This window comes from Rhea pennata, chromosome 2 (genome assembly GCF_028389875.1).
Source record: "Rhea pennata isolate bPtePen1 chromosome 2, bPtePen1.pri, whole genome shotgun sequence".
Taxonomy (NCBI): domain Eukaryota; kingdom Metazoa; phylum Chordata; class Aves; order Rheiformes; family Rheidae; genus Rhea; species Rhea pennata.
Window position 1 is genome coordinate 79975741 of NC_084664.1, and position 21635 is coordinate 79997375.

Sequence of the window (21635 nt, forward strand, 5' to 3'; positions counted from 1 at the left end):
TGTTGTTTCTGTGAGCAGGGCACAGCCCCAGCAGTCTCCACAGCAGTCTCCAGTAGCATCTATCCCTGTCTGTGTGATACTTGCATCTGACATCCTGCACATCCATGTGGGAGAACTGAAAGAAGAGTTAGCATCTTCCCTGGTGTTTTGTAGAGCACCTGTTGGACTTCCCTGCTTAAAAATGAGACACTGTATCTCTTACTTATTTTCATAAATCTGAACTGAGCTACAAACAACAACAACAACAATAACAGAAGATTTAGGAAAGAAACAATACTTAACTTGTGTTAACATTTTTTTTTCTTTTTGAAAGAAGATTGTTGAGTTTAATTCTCATGGCAGTTGGAAAATAACAGTAGTGGGTTAAAGCCACTGTTTAAGAAAATACATTTAAATATATTTTTACTTAAAAATGAGTTTCCTCATCATTCAAAGACCTAAGAGTTAAATTATATCATATACAACTTAAGTACAAATCGACAAAAAGATCTAATAAACCAGACTATATAAAAAGCAAGAGACTTTTTTTCAGAAAAATGTATTTGTGATTCAGCTGATCATATAAAAAGCACTAAATTTTTTAAAAAATGTGTATATATATATTTTTCAAGTGTTAATGGTTTCACCATTCATTTTAACTACATTCCAACGTCCTTAAACATCAGGGCACATTATCCTTATCTGTATAGCACAGTGAGCATAATCTTTACACTGAGGTCACTCTCATCACTACTTCCCCAGAGCTGTTATCCTCTGATGAATCTTCCTGAGGTCTCATACGGTTGAACAGATGTAACAATACATAGCCACACTGAAATCTTGGTGAGGTTAATTGTGTTGGATGAACTAAATTTCTGTTTCTAAATGCAGTCAGAGGTAACCACAATGTCCTTCCTGCTGAGGCTTCTCCTCTATTGCTCTCCTCTATGTCTGTAGCTTTATCATAATTTAACACATCCCAGTGCAGATTGACAGCCCTCCAGCGCTTAAACACTCGATAAACAGATGCACCTTCATGTACTATCAATCCTGAAATTAAAAAAAAAGAATTATTAGTTTGTACAAAATGTCTCTGAATACCATTTTGACAGCAAGTAAGATGTAACTTCATAATGCTTATGGTATTGAATCTGGCAATGGATGTCAAATTAAATAGAGCTCATTAAATTATTAGCAACTGATAATTCCAATAAATTATACGTATGCAATATGAACCACTATTCACATGTTTAAGATTAGGAGGGAAAAACATGCAGGCATTTCATGTACATGTGCATTTATAATATTTTTAAACTTTTCCCTCATATAGTTAATCAAAATCCAAAATTTACAGACTATTCCCAGCCCTCATAATTAGCAATAAAACCATTTTGAATGTAAACTCAACATATATACCAATACTGGCATTACCTGAGAATGCCTAACTCAATGTATGTGGGTATAGATAAACCAGTATAAATCAGTTTCACCAGCAGATTTGTAAACTGGTTGTTTATACCAGTGTGAACCTTGTTTTCATTAAATACAGCTTAAATACTGTTTTGTAGATTTGTAGTGGTTTAACTAGATCTTTAAGTAAGTTGAGATCTTACTCAGCTGCTCCCTGTAAGGGATAGGATGGTCTTAAATTGATTTAAGAATGTTTTGTAACATGTTTTGTACAAATCCTTACAAACAAATTTTACCGTTTTCACATTTTTGTTCAGTTTGGGATCATAGAAGGTTTATTACAACTTGAAACAGCTGTAAGAAGAATGTCTTCCCTTTCATGCCTCAGTAGAGCAAGAAGAAAAAGATAAATGGCATTATTAACTATGGTAAGGATGCCAAGGATGATAAGCCTTATTCTTTCTCTTTAAAATTCAGTAGGCAGAAAATGGAGGAAATCTTTTAAAATGTCCTTCAGGCAAAATATAGATTATCTGGAGTCCTGAATAGACCAGTCTGCTTCTATCTAGCTAATATTTATGTTTTCTGTAAGTGTGCAAGCAATACTGTTAACTTAAATGAAACTCATCATTTTTCATGTGTATACTATATATATATTTATGTATGTGCATGCTCTTTATGTATAAGTATTTCAAATATGGATTTATTGAGGAGTCTTAGGAAACTTCAGCCTTCTGTTAGGTTTTTCTTCTCAAAAAGCCTGGCAATTGCTATGTTTCTGAGCAACATTGCATGTTCTCTCTGATTCCCTGCTTTGGGAGGAGAGTAGCCTGCCTAGCCAAACACGTTTATAAACTTGTCCAAAGTTTTTCTTACCCAAAATGTTCCTATGTATTTCAAAAATCTATACTATATAATATCATAGGCTATAGATCTTTATGCTAAGGGACTGTCTAAAATCTGTTCCTACAGAATGAATTTGTGATTTAAAGGTCTCTTAGAGGAGTTAACTGATACCAGAAATGAGGCATTCAAAGAAAGATGACATAAGTAAAAATGATGGTAAAAACATTTATATGAATAGCAAGCTTCAGACTGAAGTGCAGTGATTTTCAGATAGGAATGCATATTCTAATATATTTTTTAAAAGTCATATTTAAAGATGGAGAAACACAAAGACTGCTTTCAGAAGGGCATGGTAACAATCATTGCAACTCTGTAAGCCTTTTAAGTTACCTAGAATTATTGAAGCATCTAGTGCAGTAAAATTAAGACAATATAAACTTAATGAAATGTTAGATACTGTAAATTTGTTTTGTAGCAACACAGCATTTTAGTGGAAATTTTCCTTGATTGCAAGATGTCTAACTCCATCTTTTCAGATATACATAAAGCAACCTATTCTAAATATTTAGCAGCCATGTTAAACATAAACACACCATCAGGCTGTCTGTATCATCTTAGAAAGGATTAATTTAAAAACCAAGTAAGTTGTGTTTTTAGTACTGTGACTAAAATCACTTTTTTTTTTCCTGCTAGATTTTCTATGGCATGGTAGAGCAGTAACAGCATACCTGTGCATTCCTTGTTTCTGTCACTGCCTCATAGTACTGTATGGCCCCATTACCCTCAAGACTGTGATGAAGGAAAACTAAGAGAACCCATTTTCCCCAATGTAAAGATTTCTGATACCTGTCTGCTCTCCATTGCAACATACACATGCAACATATATTGAAATAGAGAAGGAAGCAGTTGATAAAGGGTTATTTGGATATGTAAAGTATATCAAAACTGTCAAAAAACCCACAAAATTTTAAAAGAAAAAAATCACAGGAATGGTTTTTTAAGCTCTTTTTTTTCAGTTTTTTTGAGCTTTAAAAATTTACTGAAATTATGTTTTCAGTCTTGTCTCAACGATGACAAGAAAGACAATATTTCTTTTAAAATAGAAGATGTTATTCACATATGCTCAGAAAGAGCTAAGGAACAAAGGATCAAATATTGCAAGGCTTGAAAGAAAGTTGTCATGACAATTGGACAGTGCTTAATGAGAGAAAGAGTAATTTCATAATTCCCTCTCATTTCCCATCTAGTAAAACTACAGATTCAAAAAGACCTATATAGAAGAGGCAAAAGAATTCCAATAAATCTTTGATCTCTTTTGAAAGGTATTTTCAAGAAGGGAAATAATACTGTTTTGTTCCAAATATTGTGGTTTCAATAGCACAGAGAACACACTTGCACAATCCTAGGCTTAAGGAGAAAGTACGGATCTCCAGAATATCTCATTTGAAACAGACAGTCCCAAGAGAAAGTGTTAGAATTTGGTACTGTTAGCTGTTCTGATGTTCTTCCCAGTTCATGTCTACTAGGAACAGAGTTTTGGGCTGATGAACCTGTCAAAATGTCCTATGGCTCTGAGAAGGCTTTTTCTTCAGAATCTGTTTCTAAGATACAGGGAGTATAGTGGGATCCAAAAAATTGGGTTTGGGGGATTATAACTTTTTTTTATTATTATTGCAGAGTACTATGAATTTCTTTCTTTGGCACTGTCCAAAGGGTTTCTTATCCTGAGTCACAAGGATACTTGAAATTTTTCATACTGAATGTCTTTACACAGAGGTAACTCCTCATTATGTTCCAGTATTGTCTTACCACACTAATCTAATTTATAGTCATTTAGGAATGGTCCTTCCAGAAGCAGACATTGTTAGAATTTCTTCCAGGTCCAGAATTTAGAGGAGAGCTGTGGCCTTTAAAAAGCCTTGTAGACATAACAAATTTTTACTGAGGACTAAAAGACACTTTTCTGAAACAGCCGCTATCACTGGACAAAAAAAGTTGTTTCTTAATCCTATTCTGTATCTGGGTCCACAAGGAAAAAAAAAAAAAAAAAGGAAATTGATGAAAGCATTGAAGGGAAACATAAAATAATATGACTCCAGTGTTATGAAAAATAATTGTTAAGCCTGCAAAACAGAATGGCAAAGACTTATCGTACTGTACTTCAGTGTCTAAAAAAGGGGGTCAGATCATTCATTGCTGTCATATTATGATTCATGAACTGACTGCCCTTGGTAATCCCAACATGAATGTTCTGATCTTACCATTATCACAGCACATAGCTCTGGATTTGTAACAGATACTAGTGCTACTTGATTAAAATAGTCAAGGTTTGCCTTAGGAGAATTTCTACCATCAGCAATATTTGAAAAGAACAGCTTTATTCCCAGCTTAGGTGAAGAAATATAAAAGCTAGAGAATTGTTGGGTTGACACTGATAAGTAAAGACAATCTTGTTAGGAGGAAATTAGAATTCTGGATTAATTCAGAATAGAATGAGAAAAACAATTGATACAAATAAAATATATATGCTGGAATGGAATCCTGGTTATCTGTAATTTTGAGATGCATTTGGTAAAATGAAAAACAAGATTATCAGTTAAAGTATATGTTACATATACTTTACTTCATAAGGAAGAGGATGGCATATTACCTATGGAATATAACCATCTATTACCTATGGAATACAAATCAGCCATTGGAAAAATAGAAATTAATATGTGCAAGTTTTCAAAGAGATCACATGTAAATATGTCATTATCAGTGAGCAAACTGCTTTTATAAATGACCACAACAAAATACTTCAAGAAGTATAGATTTTTATACTTCACAAATGGCAAAAATATTTGTATTGTTTATGTAAAGCTATTGGTAGGCATAACTGAAGGCAGCTGGAATATTTGATCATACCACCAATAACTCAAGTACTTGTCTTGAAATGTGTGCTACTAAAGCAAATCCTTACATCTGCATAGATTTTCACTGAAATTAACAGAGATTCTAGTAGTAATGTAGGTATTAACTCACCGCAAATCCCTTGTAAGACTAAGATCTGACAGAGAATGTCATTGATGACTTTCTACAAAGGGAGGAAATGATGATAGCAAAGGAAATATAGAGTGGGAATTGTGGCTGGCTGTAAGCTTTACAAACTGTATGATATAAGAGATTACATATAATATGCAATGATAAAATCATATGTTTATGCTTTCAGAAAGTCATTAGCATAATGAACTGTTATGTTTTTTAAATCATTCCAGAATAAACATTGTATTCATCTATTAGGGAACTTCATGCAAATGCTTTGCCAGTCTAAAAGCCTTCACTTTATGATGAAATTAAAATATAAAATTGAATAAAATTGAATATATTAAAAATATTCTCAAAAGTTACAAGAATTTTTATTCTTATAAGCTTACAGAATGTGAAAAATTAAAATAGTTGCTTAATGAATATAAAGCAGTTACCAAGCTGCCTTTGTACAGTTTTATAAATTTCTGGATTTAGTTTAATAAATTGTTAAGTCACATCTGCACTAAACTTTATAATCATAAACAGTGTCAAAATATATCTAATCATAGTTTCAGGAGAAGTAACATAAAAATGAGATTTATTATTTATGATATGACTGTAAAATGTGCATTCATGTAATTACAGACAGGTCAGTTTATCTGGTGGGTGAATATACCTATACATCCATTTTGCTACTACTTGGTGCCTGTCAGGCTAGAAGCTCCATAGCTATGTGAAGTACATGTTAGCTCAGCAGCTTCCAGTCCAGAAGGGGCTTGACCTTGGCTGGCTTGGAAGGCAGGCACATGGCTAAATTGGCTACATGTACCAATATATTGAAACCATGCCTTAATATAGTTTACTTTTGTAGGCGAATTCACTAATTTTCACTTATTCATCTACAGACAATCTAAATAATTTTGATATTAATTTGATTAAACTATTTTGACAAACACATGGAAACAAAATAGTTTGAAATAACTGGTTACTCCAACTGGTTAATCCAAAATAAAGGAAAATTTTGAAAACTGTTATCTGTAGCACAACTGGAATTCCATATAAATGAAAAGCTTAATATGCCTGAAACAAAAAACCTTTGTCTCCATTTAAAGAGCTTTTTTTTTTTTTTTTTTTTTTTAACAAAAGCAAAAACATCAGCAATTAAGGGCTAAGCAGGAACAAGCAGTATTCAAAAATCAGCACCTAACAGAACATGCAGCTGACCCCTTTTTTTTCCATCTAAAACTCAAGTACTTGTCTGGAGTGTTAGAGACCTAGGTTCAGTTCATTTTTATGTCTAAGAAGGTTTAGGTTCACAGAAGAAGCTTGTGCTGTAAAACATTCCAGAATAAGTTCCTCGTTCAGAAATAGTAAATAAATAGAACTAATGATCCCGCTGAAATATAAATAAATGCTCTGACTGTAATGGAATGGTGTCAATAAAAGATTGTATGACTTTGTAGTTGGAGCAAAAGCCTGGATATTAAGAATCACTCTGTTTCTTTGCACCTTACTGAGCAGAATTCAGAACGGTCTTTTAGAACTGCCATATATGAGATTGGGATAACATCAATATTTTTTACTCAGTAATCTCAAATCAAATACGATATGGTATTTGACCTCTGGATTTTCTTAGAGTTGTATTTTTAAGAATATGGTTTAAAGTTGTTTACTCCAAGTTATTAAATTATCTCTACAATTAATTGCAGCTATTTAACATTCGGTCAAAGTTGGTTTACTAACTAATAAAAAAGATTTCTGTTTAAATATTTCTGGGTCCATATATTTTCAGATAGTTCAAAATGGATCAAAATAGCTTTGCAATAAATTGCATTTTCCTTTCCAAGATTGCAGCTAAAATTAAATAATTTAAGACTTTTTAATAATATAGGAAGTTATCATACTTAGCCCTAGTGTTTTAAATGTGTTTATGATAGACATGCTAGCTTTCTTTATTCTTCTCTGTTACTAGCACCGTGATCTGTATAAGTCCATACATCTTAATTTTGGATGTATAGTTTGATTACATCCTCAAGGGCTTCTTCTTCTGTGTTTGATAATGGTACAATCTAATGCAAAGTAGCATCGGGGGAGATTTAGTAGCACATAATTTTACTAGTTCTTTTAATAAAGTCTTTGTTATTTTCACCTGTTTAACTTCCTGAACTTTGCAAGCCATCTATACTTTCAAATAATCTAATCTGATCCTGTCCTCACCACTACCATCTTGGGGGAAGCTTTGATTAATCTGAGTAAAACCTCTTTGGTTCTCTTCTCTTTGCAGTATTTGTAACACTCTAAAAAGCAGTATTTGCCAAAGGTATCAGTTGAGAATAAATCTGCAAAGAATTGGAGTGACCAATTAGAAAAATAGATAGTCAAAGTCTTAAACCACAGTCTGTGCTGTTTTAACATTTTTGAGCTTACCTATGCATACTAGATCCATAAAACCATACATTCCATAGCAGATTTGAAAAAGGATGTCCTTTCTTTGCCATACTGCATAGGGGCTGAAGGCTGACCATAGAAGCCAAGTCACACTTGCTACTAAGAACAGAGATCCTAGGATTACAGCAACCATCTGCACTTTCTCAACCAGTGTTATAGTAATGCTCTGCCACTAAAAGAGAAACAAAAGTTGTATAAGATAAATATGTTATTTTCTGTGAGTGTACATTCAGTTCCACTTTTTTCCTGAAACCAAAAATTATTTTAATATTTGTACATATCTTCATAGGTCTTTACTAGTATTCTTGATACTGAAATTTTGTAGAACTTTTTTTTTAACTATTTCACTTTTAGTTAAAGTGAAACTAATAGTTGCTTCCCCGACCCCCCAGGCATCACTGTCATCTCCGTCTAGCTGTGAACTTCAGAACAGTTATCCTTATTTTTTTTTTTATTTTTGCTTTGAATGCAAAGGCAAAAATATATTTAGTCTTAGGAATGGAACTCAGCCTTTCATTTTTGTATGATTATGAACAGAATAAAAACAATAGAGGGAAGACAATCTTAAATAAGCTTTATGTCTGTGTGACAAGTTGAAAGTGATACTTTCTTTCCCATCTCACCCCCTCCAAGTCTGAAGTAATTTTTCCACTTTCCTCCTGCTCATCAAAGAAGCTCCAGGCTACCTCCAGGCATACCAAGGGAGTTGCATGTCTCTGCATAAATCACTGTTAGCAGTCTACACTTGCATCTTTGTATGGAAGCAACCTGAAGACCCTGGAGGAGCCCTAAACATAGGAAGCATGGTTCATTCTGGTGCGCCTTAATTATGCTTTTCTGGGGAAGGCTATATCCTTTGTACATGAGTGACTCTGATTTTTGATGTGACAAGAGATGTTAATATAGAAGAATACACTTACTGAATTCTGTCACGATAAGGATAGAAATAAAATTTCATTATAACAGAGTCACAAAAGCAAAGCACAGCATGGAAAAAGCATTCTAGATTACACCTATCAAGTATGGTCTTTCCTGGCTGATTCACTGTGTAAATTGACTTGGCAGATTCTCCACTCTAGTCCCATAACCTACTCCAGCGCTAGCAGGATGTATAATTTTTAGACTGATATCATTGCTGTTCCTAATTTTGAACATGGCTGCCCCTTTCTTGAGTTGCTGTGGGGAAGAAGTGAAGAAAGAGCTACTGAACTAACAGTTCTATTACCTCTTTCTCATCTGGAAACACTTTTTCTTTTCTACCATTTCTTTAAAAATATATTCTCTTTTTCCAAGCATTTGGGTACTTAGTATTGTATGATCATAGGTGATAGAATAATTCAGGTGCAAGGGACTGCGGGCTACCTCTAGTCCAACTTCCAGCTCCATGCTGGGTCAGCCATGATACCAGACCAGGTTGTCCACTGCTTTATTCAGTCAGGTCTTGAAAACCTCCAAGGATGGAGACTGCGCAACCTGTCCGGGCAACCTGTTTCACTTCTTGATTGTCCTCATAGTGGAAAAGCTTTTCCTTATATCCAGTCTTAACCTCTCTTGTTTCAACTTATGCCCTTTGGCTATCTTTCTCCCAGCAGGCACCACTGTGAAGAGCCTGGCTGAGCAATGTAGTCCTCTCCCCTTTTATTGACCTTCAGCTTTTTTAATCAACTTTTCTACTGCTGCCTAATTTGCACATCTATTCCTGCTTGTCTTCACTTTTTGCAGCCTTCTGAAGCTAACAGTACAAAAAGATAGTCGTATAACAACTTGTAAATCGTGTATCTTGAAATACTAACCTTTTATAGTTAACTTATTAAACTCATGCTATCCCTTTCATAGAACTTAGGATGCTAGAATGGGACAATTCAAATTAAACAGTATCTTTCCTATAATGGAGTTCTTTCATGAGAATTTATTTTAAAAGAAGATTAAGCAAGGTCAGAAACAAGTGAAACATGATAGAAAAGTCTCGGCTTCTCAATGGCTAAGATACTGATTGTATACAGGATTTGAATGTCAGGACTGAAATCCATAGAACTCTCTCTAGATTCTATAGGGATAATATGTTCAAGAGCAAAATTATTTTTCATTTCTCAGCAGAAGCCACTTAGTGTGAACTGGCAGAAAACTGTCAAAAATGCTATTGTTATGTAACTTTTTCTGTCTTCCTTCATTATCAATGTTGGACAGACCCCTAATAAATTTGTTCAGAATGCCTGTAGTTGAAGTACATTTACATGAAGTAAAATTTAGTTTTACACATTAACTATCACAAAATGTTAAACTGTCAAATTCATGGAAGAGGCTGGCAATAAACTTAAAAACCTATTATATACTTGAAATAAACAGCAAATCTTTCACAGTATAATTTCAGCAACATAGAAGTTTCTATTTTGTAAACTCACTTGAGCTTATTTGGAATTTCTTTTTTTTAATTAGATGATTATTCATGGTTATTCTTCGAAGATATCACTGAACAACAGAAGAAAAAGTAGTCCAAACATTGGGATAAGTAATGTAGCATAGTTGAGTAATAAATGTACATGCAGTCCAGATACAAAGACCACCCTTTATTCTGGAATTGCCTGACATGCCAATTTCTATTCCTATCTCCCAATTCCAAGTAGCATCAGCCACTTCTGTGACTTTTCTCTATGAAAGGTCTCAAAAGGATCTCATGAGGCCTTTTGTTGGCTTTCCCGAAGCTTTTTCTTTCTAGAAAAGATTGGCCTTGAAAAGTCTGAAGAAACATAGATATGATCCTCACCTCTTCATAGCATCTTTTTGAGAATATGTACTAGTAACTTTGTTATTCTCCTGATCAGATGATTTAAATGTCTATGAGGAATGCAAGTAGATCAACCTCAGTAAGCTCAAGAAGTCCAAAGATTCAGCATGTTAGCATGCTACCAGCCAGGAAACATGGCAATTACTGAGAGCATGCAGAAGCCTTCCACAGGTAGTAGTTCCTACCTTCTTTGCTTTTAAAGACCAAAGAAGAGATAAAAGAGTGCAAAGAACCCCCAAGGGGGGAGGGAGTCAACGTTTTCTTCCATTACTCTGCCACAGTGTCATTTGTCATAGCTGCTGCTTTTCTTCTACAAAAGAAACTATTCCCTCTTCCTCAGCATGAAGGTCAGTAATTACCAAATGCTATTGATATCACAATCTACACATTTTAGGAAAGGTATATTCCTAGTAATGTAGTCTGTAAGTTAAACATTAATGAGATCCCACAGTATATAGACGAGGAAAGATTGTGCATGTAAGATAGAAGGCATTCAAGAGGCCCAACAAGTTTTATGTAAAGCCAGTAACTTGCCTTATAGTGCCAGGCAGTCTGCTGTAAAAACTCAACACCATACAAATGACTGTGTGGATGGAGTTAATTCTTTACTGTGACTGGTCTCATGTTCTAAGATGTGATCAATCTGAGGACCTTCTGGTTTCTGGATATTTCCCTTCTCAGTGCTAATGGCAAGAAAATTGTGGATGTCCCTGATGGTTAGCTTACCTTAACCCATAGAGCTTCCTCCTTCCTCTCCTGCCCCCCCCCCCAAAAAAAAATTTTTTTTGATTCAGAAACCTAGTCTGAGATTGCCTCTTGGGAAATTAATGTTTCACCCCTAACTCCACAATTTTTTCCTACATGAATTTTTTGTTGAGTTCAAGTATGAATTGTAAAGGCAAACATTAAAATTTAGTGTGAGACAGGCATATTCTTCCAATAGTGAATAAGGTATTCTATAGTTATGAGAAAGGTTTAGTCCTTTATTTAGCCATAGAAAATACTGGCTATTAGGCAATGAGAGGAACTATGCAGGACTGTGTCCTCTGGAGGAATTCCATTTCAGAACAAGGCTTGTGAAGAGGAACCTGAGTTGTGTCATATTGCTTTCTTTTATCCAAAGTTTTATGCACAATGTAGGTAATACATGTGAGTATATGTGGAGGAAAATATTTAGTAACAGAAGACTTTTTTTAAGACTAAAATTCTGTTTATAGTATTAAAAACTATTTAAGCCTTATTTGATTTATTCTAATCATTTTCCTCATTGCATGCCTTATTATATGTTTTTAAAATCACTTCATCTTTTAATGCCAAATTAACTGCTTTCCTTAATGAAGTCACAAAAAAGTTTTAAGAAAAGTATTCCAATTATAGTTGGTGTTGAGAAATTGCATTTAGAATTTTACAGACTGAATTATTTAACATCCTGAATTGAATGGTCTCATTATTTGTGCATGTCATATTAATTTAAATCCAATATTTCCATAAGTGCATTTCTCACTTTCTTTGTATAACTTGACACATAACTCTTAACTTGCTCATGATTAGAAATTATAACTTCCTAATTTGTTTTTGTCATTTGGTAGCTATACATTTTTTAGTAAGTTACAGTTCTTTTAGCTAAGTATTTCGGGAGTTTATGAAAGGTCTGTATAATCTTTTTCAGTGTTGGTTTCTGTAAGGTACATGAACCTGAAAAATAAGTATTTTAAGAAAGATTAACAACTTTATTTGAAAAAAATAGAAATTAAAAAATAAACTTCAAATATTTTGTATTTGGACAACTTAACATAGTTGTATAATATAGTGTGTGTGTGTGTGTGTGTGTGTGTATACACACGCACAAACATATATATATATAAAACTATAACAATACCATGCCTAATTTTTCTAAGAGAGATTGATAAAGAAATATTTTCTCCTTTATATTTCTGTAAAATAGAATCCCATTTCATATTAGTTCTTTCCCACCATATTCATAGTGGGTATAAAGTCCACGTTGCCCCTGAAAGGAATGAAAATTTTTAATATACAATGATGATGAAAATTTCCCTTGTAGATAGAGCCTTTATAAACAAAATAAGAACTCAAAATTCTTATTTTAGTATAACATTCTATTTTCTGTCCTTTGAAAATTTCCTACATTTTCTCTTTTATTGTCACTTCATTATGTTCGGTTATTTTAATGTTTTATTCACCACTGGTCTTCCTTTCATGAATCAGGTGGGAGTCTAGTACATTAATGGCATACTGTAGTTCTGTTGCTGACTCCAGAATCATTGTTCCCCTTTTGTTAAAAGTTCTCTCTCAAGAGGAATTTATGATTTTTTAAGTTGAGACTTCCAGATATTGAAAGAAACATATTGCTTTGAAGGGCTAATTACTAAAGAATAAAGTTAATACAGTTACAGCCACGTTCTTAATAATATAAAGATGAATATAACATTCAAAGACTTGTCATTGTTGAGAGAAATCAGTATTAACTTTTTTTTTTAATAGTGCCTTGTAAAAGCTCATTGATTATTGTAAAATGCATGGCAGAAATGTAATTTTAAAAACATTGATTGAGACCGAAGTTGTACTCAGAATACATTAAATGAAAAATGACTGCAGTGGAACTACAGATTTTCTTACATTCATAATGAAGAATATATGAATATTCCTTATGGCTCCTCAGATTAGATGAGATAGTAGCCTTCCAACATACAGCAGTATCAACTCCAGAAGGCAAGCAATAGATGATGAAATAGAATGTGTACATGTGTTGTCCTCCATTTGTGATGGGAAACATTATCTTTTGCTATATGATACCTTTATCATTTATTTAATTTGTGGCTCAGTGCTGGGTTGTTTAACCGTATCATCACAAACAATGGGCCACATTTACATTCTGTATAAATCGGTATACTAACTGTGAAGTCAATGAAACTAAGGTTCTGAGTCCAGGATAAATAAGGAGTCATAGAAAAAAAATTATTTTAAACCATGATAAGATGAGTAACAGCGTACATGTGCACACTATGTTCATGATTCAACCATGTCCTCTAGAAATTATCCTTAATTAGATGCAGTATAGAACTACATTATTCAAACTGGCCTGGTCCAAGGCATTCTTTTGCCCTTCTTACTGAAGCCTCTGAAGATACTGATGTTCTCTGATGAATTATGATGTGGCAGTTTTACATCATTGTCCTTGCTATCTGTCCCGTCCCCCTACCAAAGGCTGCCATCACAGTAGCACGCATAGCAAAAGGAAATTTGTGCATGCCTCAACTGTTTCAGTTTATAATCCACCAAAACAGCTTAAACCAAAAAGCTGTTGGAGATCCCACCACTCTGTCCCAACAGGAACCTAGCTTATTATGGACATTGCTGAATGAAGACTCTCGCACCCTCTAGTCATTCTGTAATGCATACTTATACAAAAGTAAGCAATAATAGCTGGTAGGGGACTAACCTGATGGTGACCTATTACAATCTAATACTATGAACCTGAAAATGTATCAATTACATGACTTCAAAAAGCTTTTGTTAGATTGCTCTAATTGCTCTGATTGCTAGAATTACATTGCTCTGACATGAAAAATAGTCCTTTAATAGTGTAATTTATTATTATTATTATGCATAATAGGATTTGCAAGCTGTTTATTTATGAATAAAACTCTTATAAAAACAAAAAATCTTCAGTGATTTGCATCAGAGATATGCTTGTTCTTATCTTATCTTGTTAATAGTCTAAATGACCCAATAATTAATTTTTCTAATCTATTTTGCAGGAGGCACACATAGAACATTTTATATGCATCATTTAGTATACAGAAATCACAGAATGTAACTTACTGACCAATCTGGAAAATGTTGGATGATAATAAATGTCTATCTTTGAATACATACACAAATGTTTGAAATGCAATTTTTAATTATAGGCTTCTATTTTTATGTCTTAATAGAATCAATGCCACAAAAATTGCAGCCCACCTCTGATGCTTACCTGTTTTGATAAATTATAAAGACATATACTCCCTACAGTCATAGTGCACATTATCTTTTCTTTTTGTATATTAGGAAGACCGTGAATATGAACAGTTTGGCTTGTATGTTACTTCTCAGCCTGCTTAGAAGGCTGTACCAGTATTTATTTGGCAAATCTAAACTGTAATATTTACTGTGGACATATAGTCCACCTGTGCAGCATATGTGTAGTTGAGTTAATTGTTCTTGGAAATGTTGGCGCATGTAGATGATTAAGTAGAACTTGCACATTTACAGTGAACACATTTCAGATTTCTGAGTGTCCCAAAGCTTGGAATTCTTGAACAAATGTACAGAATTTTCAAATTCCACTATATTACAAGTTGTGTGTGTTGGTGGGAGGGAATGTCTGGAGAAACCTGGCATAGGGTAGTCCTGTTTATTCTGTCATGGTGATATAAAAAGCTGTAAAGCTGGCAGGGATACTAACTCTAGGGGAGTATCTGTGATGTAATACCTGATGCAGTGTATTGTTGCCAAGAAAGGAAATTGTAAGACTGTTATTAAACTCTGGCTACCCTAAGCTGTGGAATAGCCCCTGAATTTCTCTGATGTTGAGCATAATGAGCAGAGTTCTGAGGTAAGCGCAAACAAAATGTTGAGTTCCAAAGAAGAGGGAATCTGTCTACTCCAGCTTATCTGTGCTCAAAGTTCAGCTTTAAGCAAAGCAGAGCGCTGACTGGAACTACCACAGTTTTGTTTTTTTCCAGGAACAGTCTTCTTTTTCAGTCATCAATTTGGCTGAGTATTATGTAAATGCTGCCCATGTATGGGCTTTTCAGCTTTACGTTATCCATGGAGATGGAGTTCTCTTTCTGCACAGAGTCAAATGAAGAAGTGGGGTTGAGTGGCTAGAGTGAACAAAGGGAGGAAACAAAGACTCCTTGATCATCAGTAGGAACATCAAGGAACTAGAGGACATAGAAGCAGGATTTGGAGAAGGCAGAACTACACAATCTAAACAAGCATGGTGAATTTAAGATGGGAGGCTTCAAGTAGTTGAATAGAATGGTTCATGTCTGAAGCATCTAGTGGCAAAGTAGAAAAAGACCTAGTGGCAGAACTAAAAACAGAATGGTGAATTGATAGACATGGAATTTGGTGTACAGACAAAGAGGAACCAAATGCTGTCCCAATCAGTTTAATTTATACTATAGTGTTTTCAAAAGTGTTGCCATATTCTCCACTATCATTCACAAAAACTACTTAAAATTACATTTCTGGAATCTTTATTTTAATTTGATATTTTAAGCATATATTTTGTGTCACTGTTTTGGACAGCAGTATTTCATGATATGCAGCTGTGTAAACATACAGTCCTATAAAAAAGTCAAGTCTCTTGCTCTATCTTAATTACAGCAAATGGAATCTGTAGTTAAAAAAATACTCTAGCCAAAAGAGATTGATAAAACTGGGATTAGAATTTTGAGCTTTTCAGTGTTGGCATACTGGCAGCCATTCGGCTCATAAGTAATAAATTCAGTACTTGGAAGAGAAAACAAAATCTGTGTTATACAGTCAGAGAACATAAAGACCTATGAGAACTGTCATCTCACAGTTGGAGAACTTCTATTTTTGAAAGTATAGAAAAAGACTTTTTTAAGAGCCAATTGATAAATGTAGATTATTATACTTAATTAAGTGGCTTTATACACAGTGCCAAGTTTGTCTTAAGCGCTCAGAGGTCCTAGGCACAGTATCTTCATATGCCACAGATTCCACAGTGAATGTTCAGTGACACTCATTTGTATGGCATATGTGCAGCGAGCTCACTATTCGAGATATTGGCTTTACCATGCTTGTGCCAAACATTGTTCTGGCACATCTTCATTATGGCTTTACCTTCTTCACACAGGCTGCCATTGTGGGCTCTGTACTATAAGGCAATGCCTTAAGAACATACCTTTAGATAGTTAGGTGAAGACTTAGTTTGAAATTCTGGTATACATCAGCTCCTGAATTTTTGTCTGTAGTATTTCTCTTTGCAACTTCATTTTTAATCTGAACGATTTGGAGTAAGATACAGTTTTTCTTGGCTGCTGGCCAAATAAAAATGAAGGGAGGCAAGACTTGAGAAGTGTGATAATTTTCACGGTCTTTGAGATAGAAGGTGGATATTCAGTTTTAATGGTACACAAAGAATAACTGCCTGGCCTCTTTCATACATTTAGTTTCTGTAAACATCAATGCCTGCTGATTCTCACTATTAAAGTAAGGATTGTAATTGTATTCAGTCTCAAAAGAAAGGTTGGCTTTTCTAATAAGCACATCCAGATTAGGACTCATCCCACAAAAATTAATATGGTATTCTCAATGCACAAAAGCATTTAAAACAAAAATATGAAACCTGCTAGATGTCCTACTTGTATCAAGTACTTTTATTTCTAATTCCTGACTTCCATTTTTTGATTAAGAATTGACTATCAATCTATCAGGATCAAATGCTGCCCAAAAGACAAAATGGAACATTTAAAAGTCAGTGTGTTACAGATATGTACCTGAGTGAAATATGTAAGATTAAAGTGAACTGTTCTCAGCTCAGCTTTTAAGTCATATGAGACTAACCAGTTAAGTTCTTCATAGCTTATTTCACCAGTATTTGTGAACATTTATTGGGCATGTATTTCATGAAAGTCTGTGCAAATAAATATGAAATATTTCTGTTGTAAAGTAGGAACTGTGCATTTTCTGTTGCAGCTTTAGTGGAAATAATGAATTTCATTACAATTTCACTGTTCTCTTGATAGCATTATCTGAAAATTAAATATGAATGAATGGAGAAAATGAAAGTGGCCAGTATGGTTGTTGCATTCTCTGTAATCTAAAGATGATCTGTAAAACTAATTTGAAAACTTCATTCAGGCATAGACTGTTATGTCATGGAGAGGTCCACATTCTTGAAAAAGTAATAAGGAAAATCAATTTAATTTAATGTGATTACTCAGAGGAAGTAAAAGTCTCAGCAAGATTGTAAGAGAGCTCTGTGAAGGAAGTATTGAAAGTTTTCCTGACCATCGAGTCACTTAGGAGGGTTAAACATGTTTTGTCTATACAACTCTATCTCTTTGGACACAAAAAGACAGTATCAAAAGGGGTTCTGGAGATTATTTTCTATCTCTTATGGAAAAGAAAGGAACTATTAGTAAATTTTAGCAAAAAATTTTGAATACTTTTAACTGGAAAAAAAGTGCTAATATTGAGACACCTTAAGATATTAAGTCACTCATCAAAGATGTGAAAAAATTACTCAGCATGGAGAGACCAAACAAACCTCTTCTACAAAAATGCCCTGACCACCAGTCAATATACACTGCAGTCATCTCTTTTTCATCCTTCCTGTTGATATCTTCTTTTCTACCTTGTTTAAAGTACCTAAGTATTCATTCCAGTTCAGTTACTGAAATTCACATTTCATCTGGTAGCTGGTTTTCCTGAAGGTGTTGGTTACTCATTCTTTCTCTCCTTGATACTTTAATAGTTACATGTTTTTTTTTTTTTACAAAACACACAAAAGGAAAGATAAAGGATGCACCTGAGAATACTCTGTACCCTAGTGGTTGGTGTATTCCCTTATGAGAAAACTTGATGCAAATCCACTGTTCACCTGAATTAAAGCAAGATTTTAAACTTCCACCTCTTAAGATATTATTTTAATGACTGAGATTTACAAGGTGTTTAGGATACTGCATGGTAGAATGCCTTCAGTGTCATTTTTGGAACTCTTCCAGTTCACATACAAGATATACATATTCACTGAACCAAAGAGAAAGCAAATGAAATTGATTCTTCTATTCACATCATCTCCATAGCAATGAGTAGGGAGATGATATTAGCACTGTACAAAGCATCATGGCCTATTTCTGATTCTGACCTCTTTCAACAGGTTCTGGATGCTGAAAAAAAAAGGCCGTGGAAAGACCTCCTCTGTAAAAGAATCATACAAATAATGCGAGGGTGGAAGAAATATAGAAAAAATGTCATATAATTAGAACTTCACAGTTTAGAGTTTTCAGTATATCAAAAGAAGACTGAAAGAGGACTTTCCTACACCATTTTAAGTACTGTAAAAGAAAAGAAAATGCTAAGTATTAATGCACTTTTCCAAAGCATGCACGATACCAAATGATTGCAGGATGCTGGAGCCAAACAATGTAGACATACAAACAAATTAGACTGGGTAAGCACAGCTAATAAGTTGCAGACTATCAGCTACCAATATGCCGTTCACAGCAGGAAGTATTTATCACTTTCCACTCTCTGCTTCCAGGCAGTCTATGAATCCATAAAACATGAAATCAACTTGTGTGTCACCATATTTTCAGTGCATCTTTGAATCCTACAGCAATATTACACACAAGTGTAAACCAAGCCTATCACAATAGTTCCAGAAGACCCTTGGGTGAGTACAGCATGAGAAAATGCACTTACACTGTCCATTCCTCCTCCTGTTGCTATATGGCAATGAGATGTGTTGCAGAAGTGAAGAGTACAACCCTGCCAGAAAAAAAACTGAGTATATTTATTGGCCTCTGGTGATTTTGGCCCTGAACCAATTTACAAGAATTGAATCAAAATTTTCATGTGACCTAGGAAAATCCAGAAAACAGACAGCATGAGGGAAGGACAGTCCTGATTTCATATACTTCTTTGTAAAATGTAAAACAAAGGAGACACTAGACTTCGAGGGTAACAAAAAGATTTAAGAAAAGGAGCCTTGGTTCCAAGGTTGCATTGTCTATTGCTTAAGCAAGATGTGTGCATCTTGGGTGAAGGTTAAATGACAAGATGATAAGAATATCAAGATATTACATACTCAGCACATAACAATTGAGAAGACAGTTCTGGGTTCCTGCTTGCACAAAATATTACAGAACTTGCTCCGAAAGTCAATTAGAATGTGCTGAAGATATGCAATAAATCTTCACTTGAAGACAAGTCATAATCATAAAATTTTAGATTGTGCAAATGAATATGGGAAATACCGTAGTGCTTGAAAAACTGACCTAATGGAAGAATTATCTTTATTATATATATTGTATATAATAATCATACATTGTGTTAAAAGGCATAATGCATTTGTAATTATAAATTTTAACATAGTGTATGCTTGTTACAATTATTAGTAGCATTTATAAATTAATTTTAGCTTATTATAAGAATTTATTAAACAGCAAAATTTAAAAAATCAGTTGTTTCAGTAAGTTCTTTTTAAGTTCTTTTGAAGGTACATCTTCTCAGGTACTGTTAACACAATCACAACCACAAGCTAGTAGGAGCTGCTGTTTGAATTACTGATCTTTTTTTTTAATAGGTAGGGACAACCATAGTTTTGATCACCCACTTACTTACAAGACTCCATTTTTAAGCTCTAAAAATATGTAAGATGCTGTGGTTAATTATATAGAGCTGCAACTTAGATATAAGTATTATCATATATGATGGCCCTGTCTGTAAAATAGAAAATAGTTGTCTTGTTAATTGTGTATACACTATAACAGAAACGCACTATTTCTCTCTGCATATATCATGAATATGTCTGAAATCCTTTGGAGTAAATGCATTAAGTTGCACAATATAACTGATGCTTTCTGAACAATGAAAATACCTAGCTTTCTGATTTGTTACATTGTGCATTAACATTCATAGCATTGCAAGAAGCAATGATTATAATACCAAAGACTGTAATATTCTTTCATATTATTGTGTCTGGAATGCCTTAAAACATGTTTTTGGCCTAACAGTGCTTATAAGATTCATGCATAACCCATATGCCACCTCCTGTGGTACACACACACATAAAAATGCCCTCAGTTTCTTTCAATTCCAGAAGCACCTAAGAGAAAGAAGGGTAAATCCAGGATGCACATATAGAAAACACATATTTAAAAGAACTACATACTGCTCTGCAAATTGTCTGTCTTTTTTCAAATATATGTCCACAAACACAGTCACACTTTGGTCATCTCCAGACAGTAGTAACTCATTTAAATTCATTAATTACATGTGATGGAGGTCTCAATCTTCTTTGCAGAACAACAGCTCTCAGATCGCTCTGTCTGAGATTCAGCAAGTCAACACTATTTCCAAATTTCTTAACAATACTATCAATAGGACTTGAGCTCTGACTAAAGTAACTTAGGTCACTGTTGGACAAACGCCTTACTGGCCCCATAGAAAATCCTGAGACAGTTTATTTCCCTTTTGGAGAATTTTTGCACATAAAGAGTTGTTCTTTTTGACCTCTCTGGAATAGATAAAAATAGACAATTAGATCTTCAAAGGGCCCTGATTCTGCCATTGCAAAGAATGCAAAGGGACAACCGGCATAAACATCCAGTAGATGCAGAATTAGGTTCTCTAGGCTTGCCCGATCAGACCTGCCTGACTTAGTAACTTATCCAGCTTCCAGCTCTGAGGTAGAGAATATTGACTATGGCCCAGTGTGCCAAAAATCTATACAAAAAGATTCAGGAAAATAGTCAATATTCTGACACTGACTCCAGACAGCTTTTGTTACGATGTAGTGAGGATGACCATTGCTGCCATACTGACTATAACTCATAGAGCCTTCTCAGGGAGAAGAGAGATTGAAGGACAGAATGCATCAATTTCTTCAGTCAGGGAACTAGGAATGACTGGGCAGCATCAGCTCTGAAGGAGAAAGATTGGTATTTTTTTCTTGATCATTAAGAGCAGTCTTCAAAATCTTCCAGCAGAAGAATAGCTTTTCGAATGCCACTACTGATTGCCTACTCATGGTCCAACAGACTGAACTGGCTCAGCCTCCTGACCAACATGTTAACTGAATCCAGAATGCAAACCATGAGTAGATAATTTTACGTATTTTTCAAAGGAGTGAGGAATCTTGCACAGTTTATATATGTAAAATCCTGTGACAGTGCTTTCTGTCATCTTTTGAATATGAGGTCCAATTAACATTAGAAAGAAACTTTGTTTGTATCTTCCTTGCAGCCCTGAATTGTAAAACCTTTGTATGATGGTTCCTCTCAGAAAAAAACAAGGTTCTACAGCAATAAGGTCATTATAGCAGAGTACAGATACATGTATTGCAAGTAATGGTGATGATAAAATACATTTCCAAAGGAGCTGATGGAAGAGACAA

At 34.3% G+C, this 21635-nt stretch overlaps 1 protein-coding gene across 1 annotated transcript in view; it reads right to left on the reverse strand.

Annotated features, from left to right (window-relative positions):
- Positions 1-617: 617 nt before the first annotated feature.
- MARCHF11 (membrane associated ring-CH-type finger 11) overlaps positions 618-21635 on the reverse strand; it is a 31684-nt gene continuing 10666 nt past the window's right edge. The window contains exons 3-4 of the mRNA XM_062568506.1: positions 7672-7864; positions 618-1029 (exon numbers count right to left, since the gene is read on the reverse strand). Coding sequence (XP_062424490.1) covers positions 707-1029; positions 7672-7864 — 516 coding nt within the window. The 3' untranslated portion in view covers positions 618-706. The remainder of the gene's footprint in view (positions 1030-7671; positions 7865-21635) is intronic.